Source organism: Jatropha curcas, chromosome 10 (genome assembly GCF_041381405.1).
Source record: "Jatropha curcas cultivar XTBG-Jc1 chromosome 10, XTBG_Jcur_1.0, whole genome shotgun sequence".
Taxonomy (NCBI): domain Eukaryota; kingdom Viridiplantae; phylum Streptophyta; class Magnoliopsida; order Malpighiales; family Euphorbiaceae; genus Jatropha; species Jatropha curcas.
Genome location: NC_143160.1, coordinates 3,633,531 through 3,644,951, shown reverse-complemented (window position 1 = coordinate 3,644,951; position 11,421 = coordinate 3,633,531). Strand labels below are relative to the sequence as shown.

Genomic DNA, 11,421 nt, shown 5'->3' with positions numbered 1-11,421 from the left:
CCAGCTTTCCTCTTTTTCCTCTTCTTCATCTTCCATATTTTGTTTTTTAGAAGACCTGCTTTCTTCTTCAGACTAAAATGAACTAAACTTTGCCAAGTTTGGCAACCGTTTTCCTGTCTCTTAATCTTTTAGTTTCAGAAAAAGGGTGGACATGAGAAAAGGTCAGTCATTTTTTATTTTTCTTTAGTTATTTAACTATTTAGCTGGTTCCATGTATAATTACTATCTTGATCTTTTTCATAAATTATGCCAATACATATAATACAGCTAGCTTAGTGAAGTTTATATGCTTGTTAGCTTTAGCTCTTATTTGATTTTTGGGTTTGTTTTGCATTTTCAATTTGGAGTGACAGAAAGAGAAAGAACCGGTGTCTTATATGTTTCTTCCATTTGGCCATCACTTCAACAAAATATAGATATTTGCTTTTGGGTTTTACTGTGTTGCATGGTTATTTCAATGTTGAACTATTTCCACTTTTATTGTCCATTTGGTTGAGGATTACAAAAAGGGGAGGGGATACGGGTGTGCTATATGTTGATTTGATCCGTCGAAACTGGAAAGCTTGCAAAAGGGTTATTGGTGGAAAGATAATTGCTTTAACTTAGAATATGAAAGTGATGTTTGATTTCATCTCATCTTCTTATGGGTAACATGTTGTTTTACTCTCCAAATTCTGGTAACATTTTAGTAGTTATGATATTTTCTATGGTTTTGGTACCATAATCATCCCAAATTCCAATGCATGAAAGAAGAGTATGAAAACTTTTCCTTTCTCCTGATTTTAATACTTAAATTTTTCTTATTTTCTTTTAACTGTTTCTTGCCAACTTCAGCCCAGCCAACTGGTACTTAGTTTTCATGCTCTGAAGTTGAATGCTAGAAGTTGCTCATGGCTTATCTAGAAATTATTTTGATGTTCTTTTAGAACTAGCATTTGAAATAAGGAACAAGGTAAGAATCAAGGAATGCTGGAGGCTCTTGGAGAAAAAGAGGTGGCTGAGCAGATGATGATTTGCAATGACTTTGCCAATGCCAGAGAGCATTTTCTTCGATTGCATCAGCATTTCCCTGTGAATGAAAACATTGATTCTATGTTAAGTTTATGTGACATACTAACTGCTGCCAGAGTGGAGCTTCCAGGTTGCGGAATTGATCATTACTGGGTCCTTCAGGTTTGCCCTCTTCTACAATTGATGATATTAGGTGCCGATACCAGAAGCTTGTCACCTTGTTGCAGCCTATCAGCACAAAATTCCCTTGCACCCAATTGGCTCTGAAACTTATAAAGGATGCATTTATAGTGCTTACAGACCATAAAAAGCGTTCTGAATTTGATTTGAAAAGAATTACAAGTTGGGAGAATTATAAATCTTTTGATTTGCAAGCATCAAGCTATCAAATTAGCCTAAATAAAGAGATAATAAGTACTTATCAAAATTATTCAAGTCAAGTTTGTGATGGGGGTGTTAAACCATCTGAAATGCTTCCAAAGGATGATCAAGTAAATTTGCAAGGCTTGGATAAACAACAATTTGAAATTAATGTTGGAGAAATAAATTTGTCTCTTGCTAATCTGAAGTCTGCAAGAAATATTCAGGTAGATATAGATAAAAGTGTGGACTTTGTAAAATTGCCTACTGCATTGCAGCCTACAAGTTTGGAGGAGATTTGTTCTTCAAAAGCTACGCTGCAGCAAAGGTCTTTCCATGAATTCTACAACTTTGACAGTGATAGAAGATTTCAGAATTTTGAGGTAGGTCAAATATGGGCTGCAAATTACAGAGCTAATCTGTGTCATAATTATCGGTATGCTCGAATTGATTCAACATCAAAAGCAGCAACTTTTGTTACATGGTTGAAACCAATCCCAATTAGTTATAGTGAGAGAAGGTGGTGTGACGCAGGCATGCCTGTTGCTTGTGGATCATTTGAATTGAGTTCAGAAATGCGGATGAGCATTGAGGTCAGATGGCCAGAGATTGTATCGTACAAATGTTCTTGGACTTGTGGTGCAATGGACGAACAATTTGAAATCTACCCTAGAAAAGGTGAAATTTGGGCAGTTTATAAGGATTGGATCTTGAGGATTGGTCTTACAATCCTGACTCTGTCAAAGGGTGCAAATTTGAGTTAATTGAAATGATTTGAGATTTTTCAAAATGTTTAGGGGCATAAGGAGCATGTTTGGTTAAAGTAGATGGTTTTAAATGCATCTTTGAGAGACAAACAATTGGAGGAAACCCTGTTAGCTTTTATATTCCTCCAAACAATCTGTATATTTTCTCTCATAAGATTCTAGCATATAGGTTCAAGGGCAGGGAGCTTGATAAGGTGGAGGAAGGAATGTATGAGCTTGATCGCTCAGCCTTGCCAGATTATGTTATTCAAGATGCAAAGATAAAATATTTATCTAACTTTACGTTTCAAAAACAACTAACTCCATTCAAGTCATCTCCAGAGAACAAAATTTTGATGCCCAACTGGTCTCACAACGACTTCATTTCAGGTGAGGTTTGGGCTGTGTACTTGGGAGAGGATAATACGCCGCAAAAATATGTGAGAGTAAATAATGTAACATCAGAGAATCAGGTGTGTGTCACTTTCTTAGAACCTCTACCTGTTCTTGAACATGAAATTGAATGGACAAGACAGGACCTACCTATGGTGTGTGGGATATTTAAAGTTGGTGAAAGGAGTGCCAATATAGAAATATCTCTTTTCTGTTCTGATATTTAAAGTTGGTGTGTGGGCATCAAGTGCAGAGAAAGCACAAGCGATTCTTGCTACAAAATTTACCCACTAAAAGGAGAAATATGGACTACATATAAGGGGTGGAATACCAAATGGAAGACGGTTGACTATAAAAGTTACCAATGCCAAATTGTCCAAATTGTATCAGAGTTTTCAGAAGGTGATGAAATAACAGTATCCAGGCTGGAGAAGTTAAAGGTTGCTTGACTTTCTTCCATGCGCAAAAATATGATGGATTTGACTTGATTCATAGAGTTTCAATAGCAGACGTTCTTAGTTTTTCCCATCAGATTCCAGCTTTCACAGTTCCTGGAATTGGCCAGTATGGATAGCGGAAAGTTCTTGGCATTTGGGACCACTTGCTTTGCCCAGGATGACTGGAAGATAAATTTCGGATTATCCTGCTTTATTTTATTTCAGATAGTAGTTACAAAAATATCATTTCTAAAGTGGTCTTTATTATATATGTAGAGTAAGAAGCAGGATGGGGGAACTAGTTTCCAACCTTTCATGCAGTGTCCAATTATTTCACAGTAACTCGTCAATCATCGTGATCAACCATTGATGAACTCTTTTTTTTCTGATGATGACAATAACAATTGATGAGCTTAACATAACTTACAATATAACAAATGACTTTCCGTTCACAAAGGAAACATGTTAAATTAATTAACCAATATTTTTAAATGCACAAATATTAAAAGTGCTAAACAATAGGAGAATCTATTTTAAAGCTTCCCAAGTATGATAGAAAGTGAGTGTCAGACTTTCAACTGTTAAGCGATTCCTGAGGTTTTAACTCTCTGAAATTTAATTCACTCTTCCATTTCAGGGCCAAAAAATTTAACATGCTATAACATTCCGTTCTGCTTGTTCATTGAAATCTGCATAAGCCCAAAATTTTTCAAATAACCCAAAATTAAAAAGGTCAGTCCTTGACAACAATGCAAAACCTCAAAATCCCATATCAAAGTATTCACTTGCAGCTTTTTCTCCTGGATCAGAGCCTGCTCTACAAAACTCATCGCCAGAGCCTACTTATGAAGCCTTTCTTGTCCTTCTTCATCCTGTTTTCAATAGATGGGAAATCGATATAATTATAGGCAAGGTCTAGAATGATGGGATTGCGAGGTATTGCTCGGAAGGCTGGAGGAAAGACTTCAATACGTGGAGGAGCTTTCACATGGGGATCGCCGACTACAGACTCATAGACATCAAGTTTCTCAAGCAGGTATTTCTCCACCTGATACATTTAGATTAGCATTCAAACCAAGGTTAGGCCTATATACAGCAGAGACGCATTGATATTTACTCCAATATAATGCAAGTATGAAAAATATACAGATTGCTTCACTAGACTCTGTTAAGCTGACGTATGGAAGTAAAATGCACTGACAAATCACAATTATCAATTATTTCATCATATAATATGTCATGCTTCCCCACTTTGGAATCACCCCGAATTTTCAACTTGTTCTAAGTAGCTGCAAAAGACGTGATACAAAAGGCATCAAAAGTATTACTTTCAAAACGCTAAATAATCATTACACTATAATTTTCCACCTGCTACTCTAAACATATATAGACCATATTTTGGATATCATTATGTGAAAAACAACATTAATTCAAACCTTATCAAGACCATATAAACCACCTAATACTTCTCAGAATCAAATATTGTCTCACTAACACAAATTGATCCACAAGAGTGGATGGCCACGCAATTAAGTTCCTTCAACATTGAACTGGCATTATTTATGCCAGCAGTCTGATAAAGTCCAGTTTTCAAGCATGCAAATCTGTACAGGTCAAAGATGGGAACAGACTGGTTTCATAGAGATCATAACATACATATAGCAGACCGCGTAGCTAGTACATGAAACTTAAAGCATTATTTAAGTTGAGGGTAACTTGGAACTATTAAAATGTCAGCTTATGTTCCATAGGACATTAATAAACTCATGTATAGTGATAAATATACCATGTTCCTCCATCTAAGCTAGCCATCACTTTTGCTACACAATTATAGAATTCAGAATAAATAGGTTTGGTTAAATTTATAAGCAATAAAAGTAAAAAAGGCTCAAATTCTACCTTCTTGTCACCCCCACTTAATGATATAGCAGAAACTTTTTTGGAAAGGTTCTCTGGAGCCTTCTCTTCCTCCATAATTCCTGATGCATGCTCTATGCAAATATTAGATCTGCTCTCGTTGTATAATGCCTTCAGCTCTTTGATCATTACCTGTGATATAAAATGATTAAATAATCAGATAATTCATAGAACAAGCGATATGGCACAGAAATGATATAAAATCCATGAAGCATTACTAGCTATTTTTCTAGATGACTTTTCCCTGAAAGTACAGAATCCACAGCCACAATAAAAACCGACCGCTGATTTCAGTTAATAACGCAAAATAGTCAAAAAAAAGAAAGTTATAGTTCCCTTTTCAAGAAAAATCACCTCATCGGTGTTACTAAGAGATTGAAACTTTTGTAAAGCATTCTCAGCAAGGGAACGAGCTTGGCAGTATAAAGCATATGCTTCTGGTCTCTTTCCAGCTAAACTGTAAGACTTTGCTAGGTAGAAGCACCTGCAAAGGAATAAGAAAGATAAAAGTAACTCATAAATGGTCACCTTGTTGTCTAGACCTCAAACAGAAACAGAATTCATTAAATCACATCCTTTTCTCTTGGAAAAGAAATGTTGACATAAATGTCTTCATCTAAAACAAAATGGCATGAAAATGAGCAGAAATAATATTATGAGTAACAGGAACACATTGAGAAGAAGCTCACAGAAATTTCACGGCAAAGACTTGCAGCTCACAATAGCAAGAGATCTAGAAAATAAACTTGAAAACAGGTCCAATTAAATGAAGGCAAAAGATGGTAAAGATCAATGTGTTAACAAAAGACATGCCCATCTTTGAACAAAATTATAGAATATAATGACCATACCAGACCCAAAATAGACAGATTAAGATGATTTAGTGAGACGTGTATGAAATACAGACAACACAGTGAAATTAGTAGCAATATGTCATATTAGTAGGAGCTCAGGTATAACCTTTGTGCTCGAAAAGCCAAACTTCTAAGTTCACAGTCTTCAGAAAATGCAACTTCCTCAGGTTTTGTATCTCTTCCAGAACTAACTAAGTCAGAAAGATCAGATGTATTCTGCCAAAGGTAACATGGTTAAACAGGTTAGCTACTTAATTTGGGGTAGCGACATATATCACTTGCAGCATCTGAATCAATCCTTAGGAAGAAAGCATTTTGACAATAATAGTACAGAAAGATTGTTGACCTGTAATAAAAGATCATACAAGCGAACAAGCTCCTCAGGCTTAGTAACTTTCTCATTTTTGTCATCACGGCGCCTAGTAAGTTTACTCTTTGCAATGCTAACCAACAGCTGATTACGTTCGATTGTCCGTTGTCCTAGTACAGCACTAACAGCTTTATCAAGGCCACTTAAGTCATCTTTTACGCTATCAGCATTACCTGCACTGGCCTAGAAATGTAATATGTCAGGATACAAGTCCAAAAGATTGAAAGAATGAATCACACAGCTAAAAGGCTAAGAAAAACATTAAAAAAAAAAAAAAAAAAAGGTTTCTTGACAATGCAATACAATAAGAAGAACAAAAACATCTATTGTTAAATAAAATATAGTAGAACTACAGGCTGAAATTCCATACCAAGTCACTGCGAATGCAGCTTCTAGCCTCATGATATGCAGTAAAAATTTTGTCAAAGATGGCTAATTTTTTCTCTGCTGGGAGTGAATCAGCTGCAGGACCATGCAAATCCTTCTCCAGTTCTTGAGCTGATGAGATCATCAAACAACAAACAGAATTTGAGGATTGCTCAACCAATAAAAACAATTGCAGTGGAACAAAGACATGCAAGTATCACGCATCCAACCAACTCCAAATAAGCTTCTCTGATTAGAGCAACATAAAGACAAAGATACTTATTCCTCATTTTCATTCATAGTTTGATGTTCATTCATAGTTTGCTACTCATCAAAAGACAATAGAGGAGGAGAAACAATTGCAGATCAAATACTATGGTTCTGAAGGATGAACTGGATATGGACAGTTCCAATAAGATTTCTTTCTTGAACAAAAATCCATTTTTTGATTTAGCAATTATATTACTCTGAGACAACCTTTTAAAATGGAGACCCGGGTTTTTGCATTGGATATTGGAAATTTGTGACCAAGCCAATGAAACTCTGTCAGGGAAGCTGCCTGTTGGGACCTTGCCTCTGCCATAACAGCCTAAAAAACAAGGTAAAAAAATTAAAAAAGAACACGTAGGAAATCAATTCACATAAAGTTCTCAAATCAGAATTAACATGATAGGAAAATACAAAAGTCAGAAAGCTAGAGTTGTCAAAATTATTCATTTTTTATCTAGATCAGTGATAACAAAATCATCCATTCGATATTGATGAGGCTCAGTGTGAAGTTGGTTCAATTTAAAATCTTGCTTACACTGTTCAAGAATGTAAGATAAGTTTCATTATTGAATCTATAAGGTGACCAACTACAAGATATAGTTTTTTTTTTTTTTTTAAATAAGCAGCACAAGCAGACCAGCTGCTTTGAGAACATCTTAAGCAGACTAGAGAACATAAGAAATTGCATTGAAGACCAAAAAAGGAAAAAGAAAAAAGGAAAAGATTTGGCATCACAATTGAATTCCTGCTAAAATATCAATCTCACCTCCAATTTAGATTTGAAGAGGTCTAGTGCAGGACCTTCCATCTCACCAATTTGTAGAAGGTCAGAAGTTTTAATATTTGACTCGCCAATTTTGTGTCTGCAGTATCGAATACTGGGCTCCAGCTCCTCAACACGCTCACGGCATAAAAGCTGATTCTCTAGGTCTCCATATTTCCCAAGTTCCTCATAAACAGCTCTACATGAAACATCGATCAATTCAGTCAAGAACAACACCATTTTGTCCTTTTATTGTGGTAACTAATTCATGATACAGGACCACTGTCAGTGATTTAGATTTAAGGTTGATTAGTTAAAGTGGATGACACGACAGATAAAAACACAAAGGAAGACAAACACTATCACTCTGTCTATGACAAGTGTGCCAGAATTCAACTCAACAGATTCTATAACAGAATTCCCATGTTTGGATAAATCCTAATATGGTAAAATGCAATTTAACTCGATGGTTTAGAATAAAAGAGAAGTGAATTGAATATACAGTCTCCTACAAAACTTCTACTTAGAAAAAAGAGATTTAAAGGGCATTGTATTATTTCTGTTAAACCCATAACTTAACCCAATGAATTGAACTCTTAAAAATCTAGCAAAACAAACATGATAGAGGTCTCAAGGTTCATATATTTGACTCTTTACAATTGCCACAGTGTAGACGCTCGAGTATGCCTCCCACAAAAACCCATGCTTCCCATAACCCCACCCAAATAAGTTTCTGGTTACACCAAACACTAGCTATACAATTCTAACATGAAAGCAGCAATAAAGATCATTATGAAGGATGGACCTGGCACTTATGAAATTCTTCAATGCCGTGTCCCAATTCCGATCCTGTTCAAACAATAGATTGCCATTCATATACGCAGCATATGCCTGCAAAATCGGAAAATTCAAACTTTGTTGATTTAGGATGGATAAGTAATGTCATACTTTAGCTGAAGTATAAGAAGGCTCCAGATAGGGGTTACAAATCCAGCAGAACTAGTAGAAGAATATAAGATTTTTAGAACATTTTGGTTCTATTACACAATCAAGCAGATGACTAAGGGGTGCAGAATTCACATATCCTTTGAATCCTCAAACTCATTGAAATATTACATAATTGTGACAGAATTATAAAGAATGAACTGTTAACGCAAATGCCAGAGATGCTTGAGACTTGTCTCTTAAAGCTCTAATGCATAACTGGAGCTTATTATGGTTGTTTGCTCATGAATCCATCACCAGTGGTTCAAACTCAGACAACCCCCTAGTTAGTTACCATTCAACAGCAAAGCAATGCAATTAACTATTTATGATGATTGTAACCCCAAAAGTGTCACAAAAGTGCAATGAACGGCTAGTTCATAACTAGAATTGAGCTAGCCAACAGAAAGAAAGAAGCAACATCAACCATTAGCAACCATTGGAAAAAAAAATTCAATATTAAATTCATTGAGCTTCTAACAACAAGTGCTATCCAATGAAATGGTAAAATCACTAATGCTATGCTTGGGAAGATGGAGGAAGTAAAATAAGAGTGTAAAATGACACTACTCACTTTCCTCCCAAAATGGAGAGAAAATTAGACTAGAAAGATGTAAAATAATTTATTTTACATCCTCCTTAACATTTTCAACCAAAACAAATAAGGGATTTTGAAAATTCCAATGCATTTTCACCCTCTATTTTAACATTCACCTATGTTTTACCTCCATCCAAACAGCCCATAAACGCTCAAAACTCATGCACATTATTTGCACAAAATTTTATTACAATAGTTACAGAGATACCAGAGACCAAAAAATTGCAGAAATGAGTTGAAATAACCAAAGCAAAGGCACACCTCAGCTTCCAAAGATGTTCTGGAATCTCCCTTGGCAGCACACAACCGAGAGAACAGGTCAGCCCATTTTACTGCCTTCCTCAATCTCCCAATCAAATATATGCGTTGCCGTGCATTTGGACCATCTGGAAGCTGTCGTTTCTCCATGGCATGGCTCCAAGCTCTCTCCGCCATATAAAAAACCAGATGCAGAAACCTATTTCTCTTTCAAATAAATAAATTATAAACCCAAAATAGAATTTTACTCTCACTATTTCACAAACATTAACACCAATAAACTCAAAAGGTTCACTTCCAATTTAAGAAACCAATTAGCCATAACCTTCTCCAGAAAAGGGTTTTCTTGTGATGGAATTAGGCATTGTGATAAGAAATTACCCTCAAACACATGAACTTCATATTTTTATGAGTTTTGACCCTTACTTCTGGATTAAAATTACCTCAGAACTTCTTGGCATTACAGTTTATGATTTGCAAAGATGGGAAAAAGAAAAATAAAATGAGCATTTCATTTTACTGTTGACAACATGGATCCCAACATAGAAAGCTTTTTTATGAGAATATAATGGATAATCAGCTACCAGCCTAACAAAACTGAAAAATTGGCCCAAGTCAAGTTCTAAAAATAATTACCCAAAAATGAATGAGAACTCATTCAGTAGGGTTATAAGAAGCATAAAGAGAGAGAGAAAAAAAGGTGCAAGCAAAAATGGAATCACATATACAGTGTTTGAGAAGAGCAGAATACAAGCTAAATCAACAAGACATACCTAACTTCAGTAACAGTGGATTCAGTTATAGCTCTACGACTGTATTTACCACGTCCATGGGTAAACTTCAATGATTTATATAACCTCCTCAGCCGAGCAGAACAATACCTCCTGCGCTTGAATCAAATTACTAAATTCAATCACAAAAACCTCACTACAAAAAGCTCATATCAAACAACCAGACCAATAAGCAATCCATATACCGATAGCGTGTATAATCCCCATGCCGCAAGCCATGCTGCATCTGCGCAGACTTCAAGAGCTGCAACACTGATTTTGTCAAAAAGAAAAAAATATATATTAATACCTCAAAAATGCCAATGAAATGTTAATCCATAAAAAGAGGGTCGCAATGTATTTCTGTTTATAAAGAGGAAGTTACCGTTGATTGAATATCTAGGATTGATCTGATCAGAACTGTTCGATTTTTGAGCATCAATTTCCATGGCCGTGGTTTCGCTTTCCTTCCCCATCAATCCTTCAACTGAACATTCACCAGACAAAATCACATTAATCGAAGAGGAAATGAACAATAATCAGTACTGCTATTTTATATGCGATGCATAGAGCAACAAAATTAAAGCAAAAAGAAAAGAGAAAAGGGAGATTTGATCGTTGCAGTATTGCACAGCTGTAAGATCTAATCAAATTTGGTGTGTACGTACCTGTTCCTAGGGATTCAAATGGTGGTATTGTTCTTCTGCAACTGCTGTTCTGGGACTTTGTGTAGCGTTTGTGCTATGGGTTTCAACTTTGTTATGTGCAGTGATAAGATGCAAAACGGTACCCTGCAATGCAACGTCAAGGACTGAGACGAGTCGGATCAAGCGGACAACTACGTAAACGACTAGTCATCCGTCGAAAACCGAGTTTTTGTTAAAACTGACGCGATGGAAAAGTTTCTCCACCTTGCAACTAGAGCAAAGTTTATCGGTCGTTAAGCCTCCTTTCTAACGAGTCTTGAACTAGAGCTTGCTTGGTCACGTGATCCGTAGGACTTAAGCACTTGAGCCCGAGAATGATTCGACCATGGGCCGATCGTTTGAGCAGGCTGGAAGTGGTAATTTACCGAACGACATCAACAAAAACCGCTAGATTCGGCACGGTTGATTCTCATCAATGTAGTTGTCGTTTCTTAAAATAAAGGCCGACCGTTTTGAGCGGATAATAAACGAGACGCGCCGACATATATGATATATAACAATCACTAAATTAAAACATTTATGAGAATTATGTTAATGTGGTGGTCTGGTTAGTCTTTTCAGAGATTTACGGTTATTTTTACCAATTTAGTGAGTGAAATTGAGCACTATCCACATAT

The 11,421-nt window shown here is 35.9% G+C and overlaps 1 protein-coding gene and 1 non-coding gene across 2 annotated transcripts; one reads left to right on the top strand and one right to left on the bottom strand.

Moving 5' to 3' along the window:
• The first annotated feature begins 5 nt into the window (after positions 1-5).
• LOC105648892 (uncharacterized) lies at positions 6-3,321 on the top strand. Its single transcript, XR_016322990.1, has 2 exons — positions 6-161; positions 927-3,321. It is a non-coding gene; the product is annotated as an uncharacterized LOC105648892 (transcript).
• Positions 3,322-3,540: 219 nt separating this feature from the next.
• Positions 3,541-11,050, bottom strand: LOC105648722 (signal recognition particle-related / SRP-like protein). Its single transcript, XM_012235202.4, has 14 exons — positions 10,766-11,050; positions 10,483-10,584; positions 10,304-10,370; positions 10,101-10,211; positions 9,331-9,526; positions 8,293-8,378; positions 7,491-7,686; positions 6,932-7,043; positions 6,459-6,586; positions 6,065-6,271; positions 5,825-5,934; positions 5,219-5,348; positions 4,847-4,996; positions 3,541-3,995 (listed from the first exon to the last, which is right to left on the bottom strand). The coding sequence occupies exons 2-14, from the start codon at positions 10,571-10,573 to the stop codon at positions 3,774-3,776; spliced, it is 1,806 nt and encodes a 601-aa protein (XP_012090592.1). The 5' UTR covers positions 10,574-10,584; positions 10,766-11,050; the 3' UTR covers positions 3,541-3,773.
• Between the last annotated feature and the right edge of the window lie 371 nt (positions 11,051-11,421).

What these genes read in the sequence shown, in the direction of transcription:
- LOC105648722 (XM_012235202.4), bottom strand. Translation starts at nt 10,573, where the DNA reads ATGGGGAAGGAAAGCGAAACCACGGCCATGGAAATTGATGCTCAAAAA. An exon ending in GGGGATTATACACGCTATCG is followed by an intron (nt 10,212 to 10,303) that starts GTATATGGATTG and finishes ATTCAAGCGCAG; the next exon opens with GAGGTATTGTTCTGCTCGGC. An exon ending in GAACATCTTTGGAAGCTGAG is followed by an intron (nt 8,379 to 9,330) that starts GTGTGCCTTTGC and finishes CCGATTTTGCAG; the next exon opens with GCATATGCTGCGTATATGAA.